This window comes from Squalius cephalus (genome assembly GCF_949319135.1).
Source record: "Squalius cephalus genome assembly, chromosome: 11".
NCBI lineage: Eukaryota > Metazoa > Chordata > Actinopteri > Cypriniformes > Leuciscidae > Squalius > Squalius cephalus.
In genome coordinates, this window is record NC_137132.1 from 21,968,430 (window position 1) to 21,995,517 (window position 27,088).

Genomic DNA, 27,088 nt, shown 5'->3' on the forward strand with positions numbered 1-27,088 from the left:
TTAAAAATCAGCCCATGACCACTTTGTTAAAAGTAAAAGTGATGTGAAGCTCTATCGTCATTTGTTTGCAGAATCATATACCACTTGGTTTTATATTTTCTAATGCAATGGCATTCATACATTTTTAATTGTTATATAGGGCCTAAGTGTTTTAATTATCCGATATGTTGAAGGCCATTGTAGTAATATTATTTGGAAAATAGCCACTAGGCTTTAGCCTGGGTTTCCGCGATTTTATTCACAATGAGATTTTATTTTATTTTATTTTATTTTATTTTATTTTATTTTATTTTATTTCATTTTATTTTATTTTATTTTATTTTATTTTATTTTATTTTATTTTATTTTATTTTATTCTCAATGAGACGAGGTCTGGCGTTAGCCAGGCTACCTAGGCTTTAGATTTTGTCTCTGATTTTCTTTTATCCAGAGTCATCGGTGGCTGCTAAGTACTACGATTGCTATTTGGAACACACGCAGGTACATAAACCACAGTAGTAGAAAAAACATTTGTGGCGTATCATCAGGGGCTTCTTTTCCCCCTGTACATCAGCACACTGACCTACCAGATGGCTCTTTCATGGCTATCCTCACACACTCAATCTGAAGATGACAGTCAGGAGCGTTTCTCTCACTTGATGCAAACAAACAGAGGTTATAATTAACCACACGGGGCTAAGAGGATTTCTCCCTGCTCTCCCTGCACTGCTCACAGCCTCCGACGTTGGGTTATTTAAAGTGAACCTGCCTAGAGAGAGAGCGAGTGAGAGAGAGAGGGAGGGTGGGTTGGAGAGGAGGACGAGGAGGGGGGGGGGGGGGGGGGAGCTTAGCGGATCTGTGGCGCTCTGTTCTGGCTCAGTCTCCGGTGGCAGCATCACTCTCCCATAGCAGTGGATTCCACCTGCCTGTTCTGGAAATGTACAGGACTGCAGCATCCTCTGACTGACTTCACCAACTCATCCGCCGGCAGATATGGCCAGCCAGCAGGATTCGGGTTTCTTTGAGATCAGCATCAAGTCCCTTCTGAAGTCCTGGAGCAGCAGTAAGTATCTTGGCGCTCAGAGCTGCGGGATCACAGCCAGGGCTGGCGGGATGGATCCTGATTTAGTTCGCATGCGAGTTTGTTGCTCTGGTACACGTGCTCTGGTGTTGTTGTCCTCTTTTATTTAGTACGCATGAGGATCAGCATAATATGGATTTTATGGCATGCATTGCTATCTCTATTTGACTTTTTTGTGTGTGCGTGTGGTCAAATGATGCTTATGAATCAGGCTTAAAGGGATAGGTCATTCAAAACTCCTTTATTATAAAGGGTCATTTATTCACCCTCATGTCGTTCTAAACTTTGTGTATGAATTCATTTCTTACGTGGAACACAAAAGAAGATATTTTGACGAATGTTGGCATCCAAAACACCCCATTGACTTTTATTGTATGGACGAAAAGCACAGAGACATTTTTCCAAAAATATCTTTTTGTGTGTGTTTCGCAGAAGTAAGAAAGACAGAGGTTTGGAATGACATGAGGTTGAATTTTCAGTTTGGCTGACATTTTTGTCTATTTTGCTTAGTAATCCCTGTCTTGGTGTTGTGGTACACAGTATGCTCCCAAGAGCAGTGTACATCAGGTGCCTGTTCTCACCAGCCTAACCGACCAATCAGCTGTGAGGGCTGGTCAGCCCTCTGCCAATCAGCTTGCAGCAGCAGTGGCAGTGAGAGTGGCAGTGTCTCCTTTAGAAATCAATGTTGATTTATTTTTAATAGCTTAAACATACTTTTTGTTGTGTAAACAATAAAAAAGTATTTGTTTAAAAAACAAAATCTCTCTCTCTCTCTCTCTCTCTCTCTCTCTCTCTCTCTCTCTCTCTCTCTCTCTCTCTCCCTCATACATTTGTATGTTTTATATGTTGTTTTTACAGAATTTTTTTGTCATTTAGAAGCGAATATATTTTCTGCGTATTACGAAACACCTTCTTTTCAAGCCAGAGTGCTATCAAACATGAATAAAAATAATAATTTAGACCAAATCATAATCTCTCTCTCTCTCTCTCTCTCTCTCTGCCTCAGAGTAAATGGGTGAAACGTTCTTATCACTAAATCAAATGTGCGCTGCACAGTGTACCAAACATATTTTTAGCTCTGGCTCAGAGGTTTAGAGCTGCGAGTGTCCTTAGGCCTAATGGCTAAATGCAGGAAAAATGTCCTTGTTATTTAGCTGTCATAATCAGCACGGCTCAGATATCTGCGAACGTATCTCATCTTTCAGTTTTTCTGTTTGTAATCCTGACCTTTCTATATGACACAGGGATAGCCAACTTTCTTCAATCGGTACAGTGTTTTCGGGCAACTTTACAAAACCTGATCCTGTTTCTTCGGGTTATAGTATACTATAGGTGTGGATGCCCACGGGCGACTGATGTGACCTCTGGATGTCATTTTTTGCCTTCTATTCTTTGAAGGGCTTTAGTCTGGTAACAATTTACAAAAAGGTCTTATTTGTTAACATTAGTTAGTGCATTAACTAACATGAACTACTGTAACAATGATCAATATCTTTTGAACCTTTGTTAATGTTAGTTAATAAAAATGCTCAATCATGTTTGTTTACAGTGCATTAAGGAATGTTAACAGATAAACAATTTTGATTAGTAAATGTTGAGATTATCATTAGCTAAGGTTAATAAGTACTGTAGAAGTATTGTTCACTGTTATTTCATGTTAATTAATTAATGTAGTTAATTATGTTAACAAATGAAACCTTGTTGTTCAGAGTTACCCTTATTCTGTGTGTTTAAAAATAATGCTCGTGTCTTTAGTTTCTTGTTTAGGACGCCAAAGCTACGTTCAGACTGCAAGCAAATGTGGCCCAAATGTTCACATGTGACTCAGATCTGTTTTTTCCCACCATAACAGTGTGAACAGCACAAACCACATGGAAGCTGATCTTTTCAATTCCGATTTGGGCCTTTCATATGTTGTCCTAAATCTGATACAGGTGTTTTGCAATGTGACCTCAATCTGAACAGTCAAATCGGAATTCATGCGACTTTTACGTCACTCTAGATCAACATTTGTCACAATTCTGCACTTATGAGAGTCACTTCAAAGATTTGACATACCTGAAGTTATCAAAACATCACTTCTCGTTGAGAACTTTTCTCTGTTCGTTGATGAAAGTAACCAGTGGGATATGAGTGGGCTTTCAATGCTAACAGCCTGATAACCATCTGAAAATGGATGAGGCTTTATTGGTCCCATTTGCAGTTATGTCAGTTGTCCCCAGGGATCTTTTGTACACAGTTGGGGTCTATGAATGTAAAAAGCCCACATCTTTTACATCAGAGGGGGATTTTGTTAGATGTTTTTTTCCATGCTTGTTGTCCATCCCTGAGCAAGAACTCAACAGGATTTGTTTTAGAAAGAAAAAAAGAGGTTCAAAATATGTCTGTATACTGTATTTGTGTTTATGTATGTCTCATGTCAATGTGTGTGCGTGTGTTTGTGAAATAGAGAGGCGTTGTTCTATGTCTTATATTGTCCCTGTTGGGAGCAGCTCAATGCTCAGAGGCTCCTCTGCAGAACGCTGATGTAATGCTCTGTCTGAGCCCATCTTTTGTTTGCAGAATCACATGTAATGCATCAGGCTGCCGTAATCATCCAGACTGGCACTGGAGCACAGAGTGACCCGTTTACCACTTCTGTCAAAAACTGTAGTTTTCTGAAGAAAATGAGAGTGGTGCTTGCACATGCAAAATCCACCGCCATAATGCCTGGGTGTTAGCCAGAGCGTTGCTGTCCTGTTGCTATACTGTAGGTGTTAAAATACTTACTAGGGAGTTGCTAGGTGGTTGCTACTAGGGTATTCTGTTGCTAGTTGGTTTCACTTATTATGGCAGTCTCCCTAGCAACCTGATGGAATCGCATACATTTACTCCATAGATCATTTTCTTTTTAATGACTTTTTAAGATAGACTTATCGCTTATGTTGAAGTCATCAAGTCAGCGCAATTGAAACTTTTTTTCAGTTAATGCTACACTAACCAAGTGAGAGAATCATGGCAAACAATCAGGACGAAAGAGCTCAGCAACGAATAAGTGTAAACTTCATATATATATATATATATATATATATATATATATATATATATATATATATATATATATATAGACTTAGTCGTTGCTGAGCTCTTTTGTCCTGATTGTTTTATTTAATATTTTACTACCATTCAAAAGTTTGGGGTCAGTCATTTTTTTATAAAGAAATGAATACTTTTATTCAGTAAGGATGCATTAAATTTATCAAAAGTGACCGTAAAGACATTTATAATGTCACAGCAGATTTTTGTTTCAAATAAATGCTGCTTTTTTTACTTTTCATCCAAGAATCCTGAATTTTTTTTTGTTTTTTATCACTAACTGTTATAACTGTTTTTATCATGGATGTTTCTTGAGCAACAAATAGAATGATTTCTGAAGGATCACATGACACCATAGGAAATCCAGCTTTGCAATTACAGGAAAATGTAAGTGTCATTTTAAAATATATTAAAATAGAAAACCATTATATTGAATTGTAATTATATTTCACAATATTACTGTTTTTACCATATTAGTGATCAAATAAATGCAGATCTCACCAACCCCAAATGTTTGAAAAGTAGTATGTATATGATGCATATACTTGTATGATATTAAATAACTAAAAAGTAATGGTTTTATATTATACTGTCATTTTTATTTGATTTCGTCAGCATCATGGAATTGTAGTTTGCTTATTGAATCTTTATTTATTGACATTTGATGGCATGAGTTCTGTTTGCATTTTGTTTACAATATTTTTTATTGAATTTTGCAAGCCTTGTTGGCATCCCATTTTCTGCCAATGGCTGTTTTCCCAAGGAAAGATTGTGTAATGGAGTCAGTCAGTGGAATTCAGATAGTTTATCTTGCTTTACGCCGTCTGTGTTTTTACGTACGAGCAGACAAGGGAGTGAGAGTGAGTGAGTGAGTCTGTGCCCAATCAAATGATGTTTACACTGTTGGTTAGTGGCAGAGGGGAGATCAGGACGTATAGTGTGTACACAGGGATAAATATAGCCCTGCAGCTATGCCACTGTAACATGTCAGTCCTGCACACTTGCCCAGACCTCAGCTAAAAATTCCAGGCTGACCTTCAGTCTCGAGAGGCAGTGGACATTTACACTGCAATAGAGAGCCTTCAGAAGAAGCGAGCACACGTCTGGATTTGTTATCACACAATTTTCTGACTTTTTTTGTTTCAACTCGCACTGGGACGTTACAGTATGGGGCAGGTGGCGAACCGGAGAAGGTCCCGCCATCACTGGAATGATTGATAAGGCCGTGTGAGGTTTGGAAAACTGGATCAAATATACTACTCCCCCACTATGGATAGCACAGCAATGTGCTGGAATAAAACCAGCATGGTGAACTTCATCAAGGGCCTGGGTAGGTGATACAAAAGAGAAAAAGAGAAAGGGAAGTGAGAATCTCTGAGTTAAGATGAGACTAGTAAACGGAGACAAATGAATGAGTGCAAAGCAAGCTTCAGACTTGTCCATGAGATTTAATTGGTGTTTAGATAATATTATAGCAAAAAAAGAGACTCCTGTTACAGTGGCTGTTCATTTTGAAGAAATATATTGGTCTAAGATGGTTTGATGAAATTAAGCCAAATCATCAACAATAAATGTTTGTTAGCAACCTTTTTAGGGGCCTTGTATGTGAGTGAATGATTGTGCAGTTATGTTGAATGCAATCAAACTGAATGCAATTTTTATTATTGAATATTTATAAATGAATACAGTTCTGTCATGACAACTCTCTGAGAGTTTGGCATGGTAATGAGTATGACAATGTTAATTCTTTCGGTCTTGGCAGAATAGATCTGCTACGCTGCTGCTGCTGTAGAGCAAATACAGAACTTGCCACTGCCAATACACACACGACACGAGATATTCGGGCCGATTTCTCCCCTTTCGACAATCCTAAGTGAAGTCCTGATTATCTTGATGGTTCTTCAGATTATCTTATCAGATTTTCCTGTGGTGTGAGGTGTGTTAAGAGTGACCAAACCTGCTCGGAAGAACGTCGGAGCCGGAGAAAATCTTATTAGATTTTAAATATCTTTTGGTGTGGCCCCAACATAAGACGTGCTGCTGCTGTACATGCATGGATGAATCACCAATTAGCAGATCTATACAGGTGGAGCTGGGGAAGGTGGAGGGTTTCTGAAAGCGCGCTGCACTGCTATAGCAAACGATAGGTATTTGAATGTCGAGCAGCGAGCTCATTGGCTACTGACACAGCAGGAACTAATCAGTTCTGCCCATTAGAGAATGATGTGATTGCAAGCAGATTGAGTCCAGGACCTATCAGCACGCGCCATTTAGAGTTTCATGACAGAACTTTGTATTTAAACTTTATTAAATATATTAAAATATAGTAGACTTTAGATTGAATAAAAAGATTAAAAAAGTTAAAGGTATAGCGGAGGATTTTCCCGAATTTTAGAAAAGAACCGCCCTCTCCACTTTTTGAAAAAATGCACATGCGCAACACTCTACCTGCTCCCGAGAGGGAACGCCTATTAAACGTATGCACGAGCTAATCATAGCTTACATTAACTTTTACTAGCAGTGATTTTAAATGGATTTCTCCAAATAGCATGCCAAACTTTACCTGTCAAGTAGAAACTTCGCGACTGAGGCATCAGTGTGAAGCCCAACCTGTGTTTTGAGCGCACGCCATCGTGTGAATCGTGTGCACGAGCACGTACGAAGGCCTTACGTAAACATATCACCAGAATGATTGACACTTAGGAGGACCAATAGTCTTGATGATCCACCCGGAAAAAGAAAATCCTCCACTATACCGTTAAGTAAAAAGAAGAAATTAACTTGCTTGTATGTTTGTTGCTGTTGTTGTATGTTTGTGGAGGTGAAATGCTGTGGGTGACATACAGACTATCTTTTTGTTCTGTTTAAGGGAAAGCAAAACGCAGTTTAATCCATGTGGAGCGAAGTCTGTTTTCGTCAACATATGATAAGCGTCTAAAACTAGACCAAAATTTATTGTCAAAATGAACACTGCTGTGACTGTCACATGCCCCCTCTGCAACTCGACCACCGTCACTTACAGTACAGTCTGTCCAGTAGCTTCTCTCTGTGTGTTTGTGAGCTATGTGGAAAAAAAATATATAAAGTTGTACCTTCTGCTTCTAGGGTGTTATTTTAGTTGGTGTTGAGGAAAGCTAGGTGTTACTTTGTGTACACATGTTGCTGGCAAGCTACAGAATGGGAAGGTTTGGGGAATTCTGAAGTGGATTTCACTGTCTGGATTAGGAAACTGTCATTGTCTGGAACACAATACTTGACTATTCATTCAAATAGTTTCTGATTTATTCTGAAAAAATGCAGATGTTAAATTCTGAAAAAGACAAATACAAACTTCTTACAATCATTTTTCATTTGCTTGCCTTTCAGATGAATAACATTTGTTATGATTAGTATTATTATTAATTTAAAAAAGTCTTTCCTGTATTTTTCTTTATTTATAATATTAATAATATTTTATATTTTTTGTCCAAAGCTTCACCAGGGTACAGCAAGCCTCCCGTCCCCCCGGTTTGCTGCTCACAGGGTGAGAAGGGGCCGCCCGCCATGATGCCCATCAGCGTGGACCCAGAGAGCCGGCCGGGCGAGTACGTGCTCAAGAGCCTCTTTGCCAACTTCACCACCATCTCTGAGCGCAAAATACGCATTGTCATGGCCGAACCTCTGGTGAGTGACATTTCTGAATGAACTATTGAAGACCTATGACCACTCAAATCCTCAGAGACAAATCAGTCTTTGAAGATTGTGTTGAGGGTTGACCATTTAGACTGTGGGATTGATTGCTCAGAAGATATCAATGAAATATAAGCTAATCCAGCTAATCCTTTTTTTATTCGGCCTGCCTAGTTGTTTATGCAGCTCAGCAGCTTTCACCTTAATGTGACCCTGTATGATCCTTGCTAATAGAAATGAAATTTAGATCTGCCGGGCATTGAAAATACGGATGAGATTTTAGTGTACAATGCTTGTTCTGTACAAAACAGATTGTTTATCTCTAAGGACCTTGAACACTTAGCCAGCCTTGTTAGTATTTCCCAGACAACTGGCAAGTTCACCTGCACGTGTTTAACAGCAAGCTGCTAGTTTCATGACCGGCAGGCAGACTATTTTTAATTAACCCTCCCAGGACAGATATATTGTGTCCCTGCTGCTATCAGGATGAGCTCATCTTTTGTCCTCTAATTGGTGACCCCCTGAACCAATAACCAAGATCAGGTAATACATAATACACTTAATACATAAGAATATGACCTTGATTATGACCAGTTTATTTATACATCCCTCTTACTGGACAGTAAATTGAGCGATTCATAGCTGCAGTGTCTTTTTTTTTTTTACATTTGTTTAAGGATCTCTTCGAACATAACTGAATGTTTCTATGAGTCAGTCATACATGTCTTAAACTATTCCCCAGTCATTTAATTCAGTAGTGGAGAAAAGTCCTGCAAGAGCATAAGGTGATCCATTAACCTCGTATGAAAGCCTTGAGGGATATTGCACTGTCCTCATCCGCCCCCTCATCTGTTTCTCCCTCAAATGACTCAAGCCACTGAAATATTTATTAACCTAAGATGAAAGGGTTGCTTCAGTGGGCTCTTAAATTTAACACGGTCTGAAAGTGTTAGGCTATGTTTGACAAACCCTGTAGATTCTAAGAGTCAGAGAAGACAGTGTGTTCTGGGCCTGGAGTTCATTAAAACAATAATACTATTTGAATATTCAAATCGGTTATCAACTCTGCTGTTGCCTGAAAAGAATTTACACACAATTCTGGTGCTCGATTGAAAAATCTTTCTAGAGTAGGAGTACAGAATGAAGGTCAGTTTGTTTTTTAACACAACATGTGATGTTTAATCAGCAGCTCCGATCCATGATAGTTGCTAAGATCAGCTTTTTCACATTGTAAGACTGTGCTGGTGGCTCTGTTTGTGTATGCACTACTGTTCAAAAGTTTGGGGTCATAAAAAAAAACAAAAAAACAACCTTTTATTGTGCAATAATTTTTTAAATTGATGAAAAAGTGACAGGAAAGACATTTATAATGGTACAAAAAGATTTATATTTCAAATAAATGCTCTTCTTTTGAACTTTATATTCATCAAGGAATAATGAAACAACTGTTTTCAACATTGATAATAATAATAAATGTTTCTTGAGCAGCTGGAGAATCATGTGACACTGACAACTGGAGTAATGATGCTGAAAATTTAGCTTTACCATCCAGGAATAAATTACGTTTTAAAATATATTGAAATAGAAAACAGTTATTTGCTGTAAAAATGACTATTTTTGATCAAATAATTCAACCTTGGTGAGCAGAAGAGACCTCTTTCCGACTCCAAACTATTGAATGGTAGTGTACAGTAGCTGCTAAAATGCATGATGTTGTTACAGAGCTGCATTTAATCAAGGAAACCATAAGGAATCACTTTTAGCTAGAATTGCTTGAATAATATTTACTCTAGCAATTATGTTTCTGTTGTTTTTACAGGAAAAACCTCTGATAAAGTCTCTTCAGAGGAGTGAAGATCCCCAGTTTGACCAAGTAAGTACAGTTTGCTTCCTGAACACCCCCCCCCCCCCCCGAACATATTGCACGCGCACGTCCACACGTCTAGTCTGTGGACAGATGTCACAGCGGAAAGACAAGAGACAGCTTTTTAGCTGCCCAGCTGTGCCAAAAATTAATCTGACTTTTTGAATTATTAAAATAGATTCATGGATCTGTCTGGCCTTTAAAGCATTTAAAGTGACCTCTGTAAAAGCTTGATGTGGTTTTTGGCTCGTCTGTCTGTCTGGGAATGAACAAGTCAATTTGCATCTCTTATAGATTAGATAAGAGAGTTTTATACCTGAAATTCACAATACATAGGAGAGATTGTGTATTCCATCTTGTCTTCAAAACATTTCATGCAGTGTGTGAGACATTATTTCTCCATAATTTGCACATCATTTCTAGTTATTTTATACAGTGCTCAACAATAAGGGTTGTATTTTGACCCAGGGCCAGTGTAAGAGCTTCAGGCCAGTCCCTCACTGTATTGGAACAGTGTTATATCTTATATTCTTTGATCATATATTGTACATGCATTGATCGTGTCATTACTTTCCAGATTTCTTTTTCTGTCTAGTTTCCTGTAAATTATAACTATGTCATTTTTTTTGTTGCATATTTTCTTTGCAATTTCACACACACAAATGTGATATATATATGTACTAGATACACTGATGAGCCAAAACATTATGACCACTCACAGGTGAAGCGAAAAATGTTTATCATTTCCTAACATTTTCTGAGTAGGTTAGATTGTTAGTGACCAATCAATTCTTGTAGTAAATGTGTTGGATGCAGCAGAAATGGACAGGAGTAAAAACCTGTGAGACTTTGGCAAGGGCCGAATTGTTATGGTCAGACAAGTGGGTTAGAGCACCTCTGAAAGGGCAAGCCTTGTGTTTTGCTCCTGGTCAGCAGTGGTGAGATCCTACAGACAGTGGTCCAAGGAGTGACAAACCACAAATCGGGCGTGTCCAAGGCTCATTGATGAACAAGGCAATGTAGGCTATCCTGTCTGGTCTGAACTGATAGAACCGATGTTGCACCATTCACAGAAAATTTCAATGATGTTACTGGAGAAATGTGTCACAAGACACAGTGCATCGCACTCTGCTGCGTATCGGGCTGCGTAGCCGCAGACCAATCAGAGTGCCTACAATGGAGTCGGTACTGGACCTTGGAGCAGTGGAAGAAGGTCACCTGGTCCGATGAGTCCCATTTTCTTTTACATCATGTGGACAGCTGTGTACATTTGTGCTGTTTATCTGGGGAACTGATGGCAGCAGTATCCACTGTGGGAAGACGACAAGCCAGTGGAGGGAGTGTGATGATCTGGGCAATGTTCTGCTGAGAAACCCTGGGTCCATCCATTTATGTGGACATAAATTTGACATGTGCCACCTACCTAAATACTGTTGCAGACCAAGTACACCCCTTCATGACAATGGCGTTCCCTGGTGGAAGTGACCTCTTTCAGCAGGATAATGCACCCTGCCACACTGCACACATTGTTCAGAAATGGTTAGAGGAACACGATGAAGAGTTCAAGGTGTTGCCTTGGCCTTCAAATTCCCCAGATCTCATTCCAGTTGAGCATCTGTGGGATGTGCTTGACCAACAAGTTCGATCCACAGCGGCTCCACCTCTCAACCCTACAGGACTTGAAGGATCTGCTGCTAATTTCTTGGTGCCAGAGACCACAGGACACCTTGAGGGCTCTTGTAGAGTCTATGCTTTGGAGGGTTGGCACTGTTTTGGCAGCACGCGGAGGACAAACAGAATATTAGACAGATGGTCAAAATGTTTTGGCTAATCTAAAAAGTATATATAATTTTGAGTTGGGGTCCATGTGAGGCAAGTAGAACTCTGAACCAATAGCCAGACTGAGAAAGCAGGACAAAAATCCTTATTGTTGAGCTTTGTTATATGATTATAATTCTCAATCTCATTTGTAAATTAATGACAAAAGTATCTGCAAAATGAATAAATGTACGAAATGTCTAAAAAACTGAATTTAATTTCAGATACCCTTGAGTAAATGCATTGAAAGTCTAGAATGAAAGGGCTTTTTATTGCTGGCTTGGGTGGAGTGTGTGTTCTCTGCCCTGAGTTTGTAAGTTTGTTTCTGTATGCATGTATATGTGTGTGTGTGTGTGTGTGTGTGTGTGTGTGTGTGTGTGTGTGTGTGTGTGTGTGTGTGTGTGTGTGTGTGTGTGTGTGTGTGTGTGTGTGTGTGTTGGAGGCAGGTGAATAGCAGCCTCATTCAGAGCTCACAGGGCTGTGTTTGTACCCATGATCCCTTGGGCTTTTCAGGAGCCTCACTGAGAGGGGATTCTTCTCCCAGGGTTCATCTGGGAATGAAGGGCTCGCTGTGTTCACCCTGAGCCCCTGAATCCGCCCTTTTTCCCTCCCTTCCCTGTGTGTTGAGTCCTCACCAGGGACCGCCTTTCCTTCCTGCACTTATTACCCCAACTCCCTCCCCTTTACTCACTTTCTTTGCATCCTACAGACACATTTAAGACACATACTCACACAAAATCCCCTGCTTTCATCAATACCACCTCCACACTCAAAATAATTTTCTCCTGAAGATGCACTATGAAATTCATGGCCTATATACAGTACTATGCTCTAGGTATATTTTTTGTTTGTTTATGTGGTGATTAATACATTCTCTCCTTTCATTTTCAGTTGATAAGCACAATGAGTTCTTTGGCCGAGTATTGCCTACCATCTATCTTGCGCACCCTGTTTGACTGGTACAAAAGACAGAACGGAGTTGACGATGAATCCCACGAGTACAGACCACGTTCAAATACAAAGCCCAAAAAGTGAGTCCTGTTTGTACAGTTTGTACATATAGATAATGCTGAACATTTAAGCTTGATACAGTATGATGTACTTAATTATGCATAATGCAGTTTAGTAAAACAAGTCTGCTTCATGCGTATTAAAGAATTCAGAATTGGAGTTTTATCCATTAACTTTAGAGCCATTTATATGTTACGTACTCCTGCATACACACACACACATATATATATATATATATATATATATATATATATATAAAATGTTTTTCTTTTTCTTTTTTTACATCAGTTTAAATTGTTTCAAAAGATTTCTATTTCAGGACTTTATTTTAAATCCTGTTCTTTTGAACTTTCTGTCCATTAAACAAACCTGGAAAAATGTGTTTGTAAGGGATTATCTGTGTCTGTATCTGTTTTGGGAGGTTTCCTGTGACTGAGTTTGTTTCTATGGTTTCTTGTTGATTTGATTATCATGTGCACCTGTTGTTCATTTCTTTGATTAGTTAAGTTTTTCTTAAATCCTGTGTTTGTTCAGTTCATTGTCTGTTCTCGTCTGATGTTGGTTGTTCTGTTCCGGATTTCTATGCATTATTTTGGTTTCTTTTGGGTTTATAAATAAAGTTGAACTGCTGCATTTAAATCCAGCCTTTTTATTTGACCTTTCTTCAACCACACTGTAACCAATCAAGGTTTCCATAAAAATATATAATATATAGCATATTATATATTATAATGATTTCTGAATGATTCGGATGCAAGTAATGATGCTGAAAATTTAGCTTTGCCAACACAGGAATAAATTACATTTTTAAATATAAAAACAGTTCTAAACAGAAAACAGTTATATTCAATTGTAAAAATATTTCACAATATTACTTTTTTTTTTTACTGTATTTTGGTCAGATAAATGCAACCTGGATGAGCATAAGAGAAAAAACATTAAAACATCTTACAGACTCTATAAACTTTTGAATGGTAGTGTAAATTACCAATTCATAGGGCCTTTAATGAATGTGAAAAGAGAGCAATGAGACAGCAATACAATGTTGTCACTTGGCCTGATAAGTTCTGTCGTAACTGGATTTGGCACAATCGTGCCAAAATAGCCCAGTGACATCAGACAGACAACTGGTTGTTGATGCTTCTGTGACTTCTGCTTCCTGTAGCTGGAGTGCAAAACTCCATTTCATCATTGACAAATGATACTTTAGTCTGTGAATGTGTGAGAGGGTGGGAGCAAAATTGGCTTACATGATCTGTTTACATTCTCTCTCTCTCCATTTCCCAGTGATGAGCAGCAAAAAGATTATCTGCTCGAGAGGAGAGACCTAGCCATCGACTTCATCTTCTCTCTTGTGCTCATAGAGGTTCTGAAACAGGTAACGTCCAACTGGCACACGCACTTTGATTCACATCTAACAAAGTTTAGATGCAAATACTGTAACTAACAGACATCAAATATGTTAGAGTGCACACGTTGTTCTGTCGAACATCACCAAGAATCAATGGTAGTTACTGCCCTGCCAGACACCCATACAGAAAATATAAATGAATAAGAAGTAACAGTTACTATCACAATTGTGAACTGTGTAATGAACAAAGTCTATGCTATTTATTGTTTGCTTTGACAAATTGTTTACTAACCCTAACCCACAATGGCAAATTTAGCAATAGATTCCACCTTAGAAGAGACTGTTGATATACAGTTTACTGGTTATTATACAAAAGTATTTGAAAGCCACAATGGACCAATCAGAATCAAGTATTCCAGAGAGCCATGTTATTAAATGTGATACTGTTTGTGTTTTTCCCATTTGACCAGATGCCCCTCCACCCAGTTGTGGATGGTTTGGTCCATGAAGTCATTCATTTGGCTTTTAAGCACTTTAAATATAAAGAGGGGTAAGATACTTTAGAATTCTCTATTGGATACATTTAGTAAAATAAATTCATAGAAACCTATACATTTTTACATGTGTTTTATTATGACCAGGTATCACGGTCCCAACACTGCCAACATGCACATTGTAGCTGATCTCTATGCCGAAGTGATTGGAGTTTTAGCACAAGCAAAGTGAGTACTCGTCAATCCAACAAAGTCAACATTATTTGTATTTAGCAATGTTGAACTATGTTTTTTGTAACATGTGGAAAAGCATACTAGGCCTGAAAATGAGCCTTTGTGAGTTTCTAGATCTTCAGAAGAGCATAGCTGTCAAGTGGTCTGGATGCTTAGCATCCTCTGTAGTGTCATTCCCATAATGTGTGTGTTAGTCTACAAAACAACTGCGCCCCTGTCGTTGTGGTAGAACAGTTGCTTCTGCATGTCTATTTTATTTCTGCCTGAGTGAAATATTCTGGGGAATATTGGTCTGTTGGTCCTTGCTTTTTCAGTAGATGTTACCAGGTCTCTGGTTGTCTTATTTGACAGCTCAGGGTCTGATTAATGAGAGGGCAACGGCAGCAGTGCTATTCGTTTCCAACCACAGTGTACGCTCTTACCAAACAACATGGTGAAAATGTCCAGTGAATAATTTATCTATTTATTTTTTTGTTTTGTTTTTGATATCTACTTTGAGCATGCAATAGTTTACAGGATTTCTACAATCATGGAAAATCTGGAAATATCAGGGAATGTCACTGAAATGAGTAAATCTTAAAAGGAGTAAAGTTTTTTTTATTTTATTTTTTTATAAATCTAACATTTAGATATTTGTGAGTGCTTGTGTAGCGTAAAACTTATGTTGCCCACAAGCCAGTGATTTTATCTGCCAATCTTTTTCTTTTTTTTTTTGTAGATTTCCTGCTGTTAAAAAGAGGTTCATGAGTGAGCTGAAGGAGCTCCGTCAGAAGGAGCAGAGCCCGTACGTGGTCCAAAGCACCATCAGCCTCATAATGGGTGTGAAGTTCTTCCGGGTGAAGATGTATCCTGTTGAGGAGTTTGAAGCCTCCTTTCAGTTCATGCAGGTAAACAGAGAAAATTAACACATTTGGATAATCTTCCTTTCACAGAGCTCATTTATTTAATTATTTATTAATTTATACTGAAAGCAAACCCTGTGTTTCACGATTCTGTGCTCCTTTCTGTCACAGGAGTGTGCACAGTATTTTCTGGAAGTGAAGGACAAAGACATCAAACACGCTTTGGCTGGACTCTTTGTGGAAATTCTAGTTCCTGTAGCAGCGGTTAGAGAAATCTTATTAAGATCTGTCAACATGTCTTATTTACATGCATTTTGCACACCACTCACTCCAGTAATTGTTTTAGTATATATATATATACACATATCTATCTATCTATCTATCTATCTATCTATCTATCTATCTATCTATCTATCTATCTATCTATCTATCTATCTATCTATCTATCTATCTATCTATCTATCTATCTATCTATCTATCTATCTATCTATCTATCTATCTGTCTATCGTGTGTGTATTTCACTCTTTTTTTTAATATTTACTTTGCTAGAAATGTCTAAATACATTTTGATCCTCATTATTATTGCCTTTTCTGTCCTTTAATAGGCTGTCAAGAATGAGGTGAATGTTCCTTGTTTAAGGAACTTTGTGGAAAGCTTGTATGAGACCACCTTGGACCTTTCGACAAGAAAGAAACATTCTCTGGTCAGTCTGGTTTTCATAAGCTATAGTATTTCATACTCTTTGACGGCACTCTGATCATTACGTACCCCTCTCTGGTCTTTTAGGCTTTGTACCCACTGGTAACATGTCTGCTGTGTGTCAGCCAAAAGCAGTTCTTCCTCAACAGATGGCATGTCTTCCTTAACAACTGCCTCTCAAATCTAAAGGTATATGGTTTCACTACGTTATAGTTTCTCTTTATACATTAATTTGTGACTCAACCAGAATAGCAACCAGGATTGCTCACTAAATAAACTTTGTCGTTACAGAGCAAGGACCCTAAAATGGCACGGGTAGCGCTTGAGTCCCTCTACCGACTTCTGTGGGTCTACATGATCCGCATCAAATGCGAGAGCAACACTGCGACACAGGGGTAAGCACGTCCTTGGTCTGTTGCTTCTTGTGTTTAAAGCCACTACCAAAACACCCATCCGAGGCCCCCAGAGTCAAGCTGTGGGTAGGTCTGCAGTAAACTGATTTTACATAATATAGTCCATCTTATGAATGCCAGCTTTCTTGATGGAGTTCAAGAAGGCTGAAAAGAAGTAATAATAATAAAAACAAGTCTGTACCCTGCCCCTCCCATGGCCGCCAGTCCACCGAGCCGGGGGTGTGACCACATCTCTCAGCCCTCTAAGTGGCAGCGAGTAAACAAGCAATCCATTACAGTCGTCATGCCTCAAGCGGAGGGGTAGAAGACTTGGTAATTACTGACAGTGCTGCCAAAAATGGGTGGAGAAAGGAGAGGACTAGAAGGGAGGCTGGTGGTCATGGGTGATGGGTGTTGGAACGCCAAAATCGTCCTCTGGGAATTGAAAGCTTGGCAAACTAAACCTTATACACACCCTTGTTTGATCTTCAGGGCCAAAAAGGAACAGTGGACAAGTTTAGATGTCTTATGTAGCTAATCCACAATAGATTAATAAGGATTAATATGATATATGGTTGACATTGTTTGGGAAAGGGTGTACATGCCCTTAGAGGATTTCAATACCAGAAAAGGAAGTTGTGGTGATAGTTTTTTGACTGTGGGCTATTCAGTTTATGCATAGTTTGAAATGAATAATGCATACTATATAAAAGTACGGTCCCACTTTATTTTAGGTGTCTTTAAGTACTATGTAATAACATTTAAATGAATCAACTGATACAATGCAATTATTTGTGTACTGTACATACTTACATTGTACATAAAAATACCTACATGTGATTACATCTGTAATTAATTTCTGTAATTACAGCTATAATTACATTGTTGACCCTTCCCTTATCCATTAACCCACCCTTAAACCTAACCATACCACCAAAACTAATCAAATTTTATTTGAACTTAAATGTTTTATCTGTTGATTGTTCACCTAAATAAAATAGTATTTCAAATAAATACTGTATAGCATTTGATTCCTACAGTGGCACATTAATGCACAGCACAACAACATTTAAACAGCAAACTTTAAGTTAACAACACAGCGGAATCGCCACAACACAACAGAAACATGCCACAACACTTTAACTCTGGGGGCCGAGAAATGAACGAGAGCATTTTCGTCATGTTGTAGCTCGTTTCCATTGTGTTGTGGCTTGATTCCACTGTGTTGTTAACTTATATTTGCTTTTTTAATTTTTCTTGTGTTGTGCACTACTGAGACTTCTTTCAAAAACATTAGAACATCTTACCGATCCCAAACTTTTTAACAGTAGTGAATATTTAAGGAGGAACAAAGTTTGGCATGATATTAGATATCTAAAGCATGGGAGGGAGAAGTTAGTTCTGGAACCACAAGGATCATAATAGGCTCAAATGATGCAGAAAAACCTGTCAGCTCATAGTTCTTGCGAGAGGGGTGTATTGCATTATAGCAGGTCATAAATATCAGAAACCATGGATTTGAATGCTACATATCATGAAGCTGTGACTTAAGGGTTTACCAACCACTGCGAATAAGCCCAAAGAGGACAAACCTCTCTTAAAAATCGAATTCCACAAGTAGGCCAGGTTCAAGACTGCCACTGTAATGGAATGCTACTTATAACAAGCTATCTGTGTCACTATGCTTTGACATTGTCCAAAACTTGTTATTGCTAAAGACTGCAATCTTGTCCCCACAGCCGCCTCAACTCTATTGTGACGACCCTGTTCCCTAAAGGATCCCGCAGCGTGGTTCCTAAAGATATGCCTTTCAATATATTTGTTAAAATTATCCAGTTTATTGCACAGGTATGTCTACGCTTAAATAACAGTCAGATCTAAAACTAAGACCTCAGTGTTAATCTCTTGTTAGCAGTTAAACCATTATACAAGACTTTGTTGTGCAAACTGTGCATGCATCTAAGGATAAAGGAATTAGTGTTGTTACCAAAATAAATAGACAGTGACAGCTAGATTCCCATCATTATTTGCAACTCTCTCTTAAAATATTTACAATTTTTTGCATACTACATCATTACAAATGCAAATTGCATTTCCTTTTTCTGATTTATCTTACAGGAAAGACTTGACTTTGCAATGAAAGAAGTCATTTTTGACCTACTGTGTGTTGGGAAACCTGCAAAAGCCTTTAGTCTTAATCCAGAGGTAAAGTATTATTAAATTACAATAGATGTAGCAGCTTTATCTCAGTGTTATGGCACTCATATCTTGATTTTGTGTATGTCTGTTCTGTAGAGAATGAATATAGGTCTCAGAGCATTCCTGGTCATTGCCGACAAGCTGCAGCAGAAAGATGGCGAGCCTCCCATGCCGAACACGGGGGCCACGCTCCCTTCTGGAAACACACTACGAGTCAAAAAGACGTTCCTGAGCAAACCTCTGACTGAAGATGAGGCTAAAGTCATAGGTGAGTTGATCTATTCTACTTTTAGAAGAATCATTTCAATAAAATCAAGACTTTTGTCTGTGGAACTGAAAACTCAGTGCATGAATGATATTGTGCTGGATAACAAACAGAAGAATAAGTTGAAAAACATGAATGAAATGCAAACCTTTACCAAAAACATAAAGAGAAAGTCTTCTTAATGATATTGATTGACATTTTCTCATTAAACTCTGTTACTATTAAAGAACATGACTGTCTATCACAGTTTTTTTTCCCACTGTTTTTGTCTTTCCAAACACTTAGGAATGTCCCTATATTACCCCCAAGTGCGGAAAGCTTTAGACAATATCCTCAGACATTTGGATAAGGAGGTTGGTCGCTGTATGATGCTGAGTAACGCACAGATGCTGAATAAGGAACCCGAGGAAATGATTACGTATGTCACACATGACACTTGTCTATGTCCAGTAATGTTTCATCTGGTGTATCTGATACCCTGCACACACCTGTCCAACCCATCAGTCCAACTAATCTTGAGCTTATCAGTGCACTCATTTCTGTTTGAGCTTATGTGACCTCTCTCTATACTGACAGGGGCGAGAGGAAACCCAAGATTGACCTCTTTAGGACATGCATGGCCGCCATTCCACGCATCCTTCCCGATGGCATGTCCAAGTCAGAGCTCATAGACCTTTTGGCTCGGTGAGTGTATTTGTTCGATGTGTGCATGGGCATGTGAGCAGGAAACATTTGCTTCGACGAATTGCCCGATGGTCAGGTTTCCTAGAGATTCAGTAATGTGATCCCTCCCTGCCCCCAGCTTGAATAGGATGTCCCAGTGCAATCTGAGTCTGGTCTTATCAGACTTAATTCTTCATGTTTAAGCCATTAGGTCAGCCAGCTAGTTCAGGCTTTCTGTGAACTTCCACCACTGGAGCTGCAGTAGCTTCTTCGCTGTAGTGAAAGATCTTGGTGAAAGTCTTAGTGCATGGTACTATTTAGATATGTAGGAGAACATTTTAAAGGGGTCATCGGATGCAAAATTCACTTTTAAAGGGGTCATCGGATGCAAAATTCACTTTTATATGGTGTTTGCAGTGTGTGGACACAACCACCATATAATGAAAAAAATCCATTCACTCCTTTTTTTATCCTCAAAAAGTCTAAACACTCTCAATAATTAAGCCGTTTTGATTTTCTGAGCAATATGTTGTCATATTGCTCATGCTCCGCCCACGACCGCTGGCAAACTGTCCCGTATTAGCATATTTCCACCCTCAGCCATTTGTAAACTGTCTGCCAAGGCAGCACTTTACGTGTCGTGTCCACACACCCCACAGAAGAGAGGGGTGGGGTGAGCAGTTGCTCATTTTCATTTAAAGAGACATGCACCGAAACGGGTCGCTGTGAACAGAGCTGTTTTTGAGGAGGTAAAAAGGATGTTGTTTTACACAACCATTGAGGAATTTTAACCAAACTATGTTACAAACTTTACATGAAGACCCTAAAGAATCATACCAACTTATGGAAAATGGGCATTCGATGACACCTTTAAAGGTGACATTTTTTGAACACTTTCAGGAAAAAGGTAAAAAATCTAAATTAATGTTTAAATATATAGTGAAAAAATTTTTTTTTTTTATATATATATATATACTGTATATATATGTATATATATATATATATATTAGGGCTGTCAAAAGATTAATCGCGATTAATCGCATCCAAAATAAAAGTTTGTGTTTACATAATATATGTGTGTGTACTGTGTATAATTATTTTGTATATATAAATACACACACATGCATGTATATATTTAAGAAATATTTGCATACATATATTGTATATATTTATATATAATTTATATTATATATAAATATAATTTTTTTATATATAAATAACACATTTTTCTTAAATATATACATGCATGTGTGTGTATTTCTAGATACAAATTTAATTATACACAGTACACACACATATATTATTTAAACACAAACTTTTATTTTGGATGCGATTAATCACGATTAATCTTTTGACAGCCCTAATATATATATATATATATATATATATATATATATATATATATATATATATATATATATATATATATATATATAGTAAATAATAATAAATACAAATATAATACATTTTTATATAAAATGTATTATTCATATTAATTTCAATACATATATATATATATATATATATATATATGAACATATTTTGTGATCTTTTTACTGGCAGGTTAACCATCCATATGGATGATGAACTGCGTTTGATAGCCCAGAATTCCCTGCAGAGCCTGCTGGTGGACTTCTCAGACTGGCGAGAGGAAGTGCTCTTGGGCTACTGCAGCTTTCTGCTCCGAGAGGTTCAGGACACACACCAAACCCTGCTGGACTCCTCACTTAAACTACTGCTGCAGTTGCTCACACAGTGGAAACTGGCCCTTCTCAGCACCAGCAAGAGCCTGGACACATCGAAGATCTGCTCCACTGAAGTAAGTGGCAAGGAAATAAAATTGCCTTCAGTGAAGAAAAAATCACAAAAAAATCTCTTTGATATCTCTGGTGTTTCTTCTAGACAGCAATAAAAAAAATTGAGCAATTTGAGGCTTAGTATTAATGTAAAATAATATAAAATATACACAATATTTTAAATAATAATTAATATAATATAATATAATATAATATAATACAATATAATTAATAAATCTGTGTATGTGCTCTTTAGTTGTTACAGAATAGCTCTGGCTCCAGGCTGCCTGCTGAACGGACCCCTCACTCTACAGTCCTGCATGCTGTTGAGGGTCTTGCTTTAGTGCTGCTGTGCTCCTGCCAGACAGGCACGCGCAAACTAGCCGTGTCCATCCTGCGAGAGGTCCGCCAAATCTTCCTCACCATCGGGCAGACTGAGGTAAGAGCCGCTTGGAGCCTGACTTGATCAGATATAGGCCTTTGATTATACATCCGCTCATTTTATGGTTGAATATGGTCTACACAGGAAGATGAAAGGCCCATGATAGATGTACTGGACCAGCTGAGCCCAGTGGTGCTCGAGAGCTTTGCCCACGTGGCGGTGGCTGACTCGGTGAGTGCCTCTGTGTTCGGTCCTTTGCGGTTTCGCTCACAGGCGAGTCTCAGAGGACATCTACAAAGTGTCTTCTGTTCTGAGTTTATACGAAAGTCTGTTTTACTTCTCTGAGCTTGGAGTTTAGTTTATTAGGTGGTGGGACTTAGACAAACAATGATTTGTGTAAATTCAGAATCACATAGATACCAGACGCCAGTATTAAACTGGCACGTTTAAGAGCTAAATTTAGTGTAAATCCATTTTTTGTTTTGTCTGTAACATCAATACCCTCCAAAAATCCCCAAAATCTTGAGCTCCCTAGTTGCCACTATAATCTCTCCCCTTCCTCTTCCCCACAGGCGTCTCTCGCCGCCGGGCAGCAGGCAGACTTGCAGTGGCTGGTGGAGTGGAACGGATCTTTGCTCGGCAGCCACTATGACGTGCGGAGCCCGTCTCGTGTGTGGATCTTGGCACAGTCACTGAAGGAACCCTGGGCTCTGTGCCTCTTCAGCCTTCTGAGACAGGAGTACCTACCCAAGCACTGTCCCACTGCGCTCAGTTACGCCTGGCCCTACGCCTTCACCCGCCTGCAGCTCCTCATGCCTTTACTTGAGCCCAGGTGAGGGATGAATGTCCATTTGACCTACATCTATTTATCATTGAGAGGTCACTCTGTTGATTGGTCTGCATTGTAGCTTTAACTATTGTGACAGTCTAATAGGTTATGTAAGCATTTAAATCTAGTTGACCAGGCTTAAACCTCAAAGTGCAGGAGGGTTTTAAGCATTAACGCTATCTCTATCTTTAAGTTTAAGCTCTTAATGGCCTCCCATAGCCACTTTTTATTATGTTGCTGCACTTGTTTAAATGGTTCTGCCCCTGATAGCAGACTCTGTACAGTACTATTTTAGTTACTCTTCTACTCTACTACTCTTTTTTTTTTTTTTTTTTATACATTACATTCATTATACATGTTAACTCAACACAATTAATTTTAATTGATCAAATAATCCTTAAAAATGTATCAGGGTTTCCACAAAAATATTAAGCAGCACAACTGTTGCTTTAACATTGATAATAATAATAATAAATGTTTCTTGAGCTGCAGATCAGCATATCAGAATGATTTCTGTAGGATCATGTGACACTGAAGACTTGAGTAATGATGTTGAAAATTCAGCTTTGCCATAACAGGAATAAGTTACATTTTAAAATATTATATTAAAATAGAAAACAGTTACTGTGTTTAAAATTGTTATAGTATTTCACAATATTACTGTTTTACTGTCTTTTTTGATCGAATAAATGCAGCCTTGGCGAGACTTCTTTCAAAAACATAAAAAAAAATCGTACCGACCCCAAATTTTGAACAGTAGTATAATTATATTTGAAGTTTTAACGGGAGTTAATTTGTTCAACAAATAACTAGTTTTAATTTGCTTTTTTTTTTTTTTACATCAGTCAGTTCATTCATTTGAATTCCTTCATCTTTTAGCAACCCAGTTAATGCCAAGAAGACAAGCTCGGCTGGTTCAGCTGACACCTTTGCGCCTCTGTGGAGAAACTATCTGATTCTGTGTTTCGGTGTGGCCAAACCCAGCATCATGAGCTCGGGTCATCTTCGGGCTTCCACCCCTGAGATCATCACTCCCAGTACAGACAACAACAACAGCTATGACAACAAGGTGGGTGGGGCCTCTGTAGCATCACGCACCAGTCATGTCTACAGTCAAACGCCCCAGTCAGTCATTTAATAACTGGATGGAATCACTGATTTACGTTTTGTTCATTAGATCCTGGGCACCCCGTCTGTGGCCTGGCTGCTGAAGCAGTTGGTCCCACTGATGCGGTCAGAAAGCATTGAGATCACAGAATCTTTGGTGCTTGGATTTGGCCGCACAAATTCACTGGTTTTCAGGTACTATGTTGCACATATATAAATATTTAAGATCTCTGATGACATAACTGAACTGTTTTCTCACATTTGGTGAAATCCGAAACCATTGTAGATATTTAGATGACTCAAGTTCCTACAAGACGCCACTTTCTCATAGTGCCATGAGATTATGCAACCAGGTTGAAGTCCACTCATTGTCATTTTTGATTATTTTATATCACAACATACAGTGTTTTAATGTTTAAATAATCTGTTTTAATGCGTCATGTAAGTTCAGTGTAAGACTTTTAAAGATAAGATGTGAAGAGCAGCATAAATCTGATGTTCACATTCTAGTCATACCTCAGTTGTGTGCTTGTCAGGTTTTTGAATTCTTTGACTTTGATAAGGCGATGCACAAACACTGTATGCATATAATTTCACCATGAATGGCCAAAAGTCAGTCAAAGAACAATGTTCAGTTTTCGGTGTAATTAGAATTGTGCTGGTACATTTTTTTATTATTATTATTCATAAGCAAATGTTTAAAAAAAGCTTTCTTTTTTTTCATTTTCACTTGATTTTCACAACACAATTTTGAGATCATCCATAAAACTATAAATTGTTCCAAAGCAGTGATCAGATGTCATATTACATTAGTTATGTCTGCTTATTTCAATTCTTGGAATCTTAAAAGTATTTTCGGGAAATGGAGCAATTACTGCTCTATAAACCCTAGAAGCACATTATTGATTCTTCCTTAGTCTTATTGATTTCATATTTGTTATGTCTCGTACAGAGAGCTGATTGAGGAACTGCATCCTTTGATGAAGGAAGCTTTGGAAAGAAGACCTGAGGTCAGTTATATAATTTGTTATATTGTTTAGTCAGATCAGCTGGTATGTGCCATAACTTGCTGTATTGTAAATGGCCCGCTCAAGCCATGCATACATGACTGATTTTGCAAAACAAAAAAGTGCAAAAAATGACCTCAGTTCAGGGTTCCTACGATCATGGAAAACCTTAAAATGTCAAAATGAAAATTTGGATTAACTACAAAAATTCTTGAAAGTTTTTATAGTAAAGTAATTGTTCTAGTAATGTGTCTGCTAGAATAAAAAACGTAGAGAGAGAAGAGATCTGCTGAGACTCCAGCTCCTCAGGATCTTTGAGCTGCTGGCGGATGCCGGTGTCATCAGTGACAGGTGAGAAGGAACTTATTATTATGGATTCTGTTCTCTGGACTCCTTCATTGCGTCTCATTATGAACTCGCAGGCTATAAAACATGAAATGATCCCCGCCTCCCTGTCTCTCAGCACTAATGGAGCGCTGGAACGCGATACGCTGGCCCTGGGCGCTCTCTTTCTTGAGTATGTGGACCTGACCCGGATGCTTCTGGAAGCTGAGAATGACAAAGACGTGGAGATTCTTAAAGACATTCGAGCTCACTTCAGCGCCATGGTGGCCAACCTCATACAGTGTGTCCCAGGTGAAGAGGAAGCAAAAGATATCTCACAAACTCAACATACAATTAATGTCAACAGGAAATCAAAATTTAGCCCATTAAATTTCTTAATACACATTCCTGTTTGTGCTCAATTTATCAGTGCACATTTTAATTCATAAATAGTCATAATGTTGTTCTTCCTACTTAAAATATTTATTCACCACATTAAGTAATGACATCATACTGGTGGACTTGAAGCTATATCTCGCTCTGGGAAGTGCTCCACATTTTCTTTGTTTAGGAAATGGAATTCATTGCTAGGTGACGGTGTATTCCTGACGTTAGACTTGATTTAGACTCCCTAGTGGAGGCACTGCCCAAAATAGCAGTAGATTAGACGGAGAGCCACTTCATGGGCAAATGAAAAGAGTTGTACAATGGCCAGCCATTTCCCTATTCTCCTTGAAAAGGCTAAACTAAAACCATTTTTTTTTTTAATTGTTTAAAATTTCTTAGTCATAGAGTTTTTTTTTTTTTTTCAAATGTTCCCTCCTTTTGAGATCTAATCCCTCTTTTTATCTTTTTATTTTATTTGTATCATAGTGCATCATCGGCGTTTCCTCTTCCCTCAGCAAAGCCTTCGACACCATCTCTTCATCCTTTTCAGCCAATGGGCTGGGCCTTTCAGCATAATGTTCACACCCCTGGATCGCTATAGTGACCGGAACCATCAGATTACTCGATACCAGTATTGTGCTCTTAAGGTAGTACAGACTACGCTGATATAATGAATAATTTTACATTATTTTGATAACCATTTGTATGTCGTCTCAATGTCCATTGCACAGTATTTTTTTTTAGATGGGTTAAAAAAAGTACATTATTCATAAATAATATTAAATATTAATATCAATATTATTCAAAAGATTACCGGTCAAAGGTTTAGGGTCATTTTTGGAAATTCTCGTATGCTCATCAAGGCTGCATTTATTTGATCAAAAATACAGTAATATTTTGAAATATTATAAAATGAAATTCAAAATAATTGTTATATATATATATATAGATTAAAAATTTAATTAAAAAAGGAACATCATAAATAATAATAATAATAATAATACTTTTAAATAATAAAAAATACATATTTTTACATGAATGTTTGTTTGGAAAAATCTGCATGTAAAAGCAATGGAGCGGGATGATGTTTAACCATGGCTCTAATTTAAAACATTGCTTGTGTTGCTAATTCAGACCACAGACATATACACCACTAATGTTATCTCTAGAGGTCTACTTATAGCCTAGTATGTGATGTAGTCATTTACAGTGCAAGACCTCAATGTAGACACATGCCGAAGAGACAAAAGACGTTCCATTAAGTGACGAACGAGTCCATTTGTGATGACAGTGCATGTGTGCTCTGTTTTGTCTGTGGAAACCTTGTTCACATAATGTCGACTCTGTGCAGATTGACGACGTGTAAACATATAGTTCACGTCAGGTTTTTCAGGTAACAGGTTAGGATATCTGGAAAAATTACACCCACCTCTAAAGCTACATTGTTTGTGTGTATGTGTAGCTTCTTGTTTTGCCGTAAACCCCTTCCCCATAATGGAAAGGCAGGTGTTGTAAGACGATCATATATAATGTTGTAGCAGTTGTAAAAGGTTTGTAATTTCAAGACCCTGGCGTCATTAAAACATACAAACATCCAGAACATGATATGAGCCCTGTG

The 27,088-nt window shown here is 38.1% G+C and overlaps 1 protein-coding gene across 5 annotated transcripts in view; it reads left to right on the top strand.

The window, feature by feature from the left end:
• Positions 1-841: 841 nt before the first annotated feature.
• frya (furry homolog a) overlaps positions 842-27,088 on the top strand; it is a 60,463-nt gene continuing 34,216 nt past the window's right edge. For 4 of the 5 annotated variants that reach the window (XM_079885492.1, XM_079885494.1, XM_079885495.1 and 1 more), the window contains exons 1-27: positions 842-1,042; positions 7,608-7,798; positions 9,624-9,677; positions 12,378-12,517; positions 13,785-13,875; positions 14,319-14,398; positions 14,490-14,570; positions 15,295-15,463; positions 15,590-15,682; positions 16,025-16,123; positions 16,207-16,308; positions 16,411-16,514; positions 18,251-18,359; positions 18,630-18,716; positions 18,807-18,978; positions 19,261-19,393; positions 19,552-19,659; positions 21,202-21,457; positions 21,691-21,873; positions 21,961-22,047; positions 22,389-22,648; positions 23,525-23,714; positions 23,823-23,947; positions 24,705-24,762; positions 25,019-25,110; positions 25,223-25,395; positions 25,957-26,117. In XM_079885492.1, coding sequence (XP_079741618.1) covers positions 973-1,042; positions 7,608-7,798; positions 9,624-9,677; positions 12,378-12,517; positions 13,785-13,875; positions 14,319-14,398; positions 14,490-14,570; positions 15,295-15,463; positions 15,590-15,682; positions 16,025-16,123; positions 16,207-16,308; positions 16,411-16,514; positions 18,251-18,359; positions 18,630-18,716; positions 18,807-18,978; positions 19,261-19,393; positions 19,552-19,659; positions 21,202-21,457; positions 21,691-21,873; positions 21,961-22,047; positions 22,389-22,648; positions 23,525-23,714; positions 23,823-23,947; positions 24,705-24,762; positions 25,019-25,110; positions 25,223-25,395; positions 25,957-26,117 — 3,468 coding nt within the window. In that variant the 5' untranslated portion in view covers positions 842-972. Of the gene's footprint in view, positions 1,043-5,119; positions 5,466-7,607; positions 7,799-9,623; positions 9,678-12,377; positions 12,518-13,784; positions 13,876-14,318; positions 14,399-14,489; positions 14,571-15,294; positions 15,464-15,589; positions 15,683-16,024; positions 16,124-16,206; positions 16,309-16,410; positions 16,515-18,250; positions 18,360-18,629; positions 18,717-18,806; positions 18,979-19,260; positions 19,394-19,551; positions 19,660-21,201; positions 21,458-21,690; positions 21,874-21,960; positions 22,048-22,388; positions 22,649-23,524; positions 23,715-23,822; positions 23,948-24,704; positions 24,763-25,018; positions 25,111-25,222; positions 25,396-25,956; positions 26,118-27,088 lie in introns of those variants that run through there. The other variant, XM_079885493.1, reaches the window with a different exon arrangement.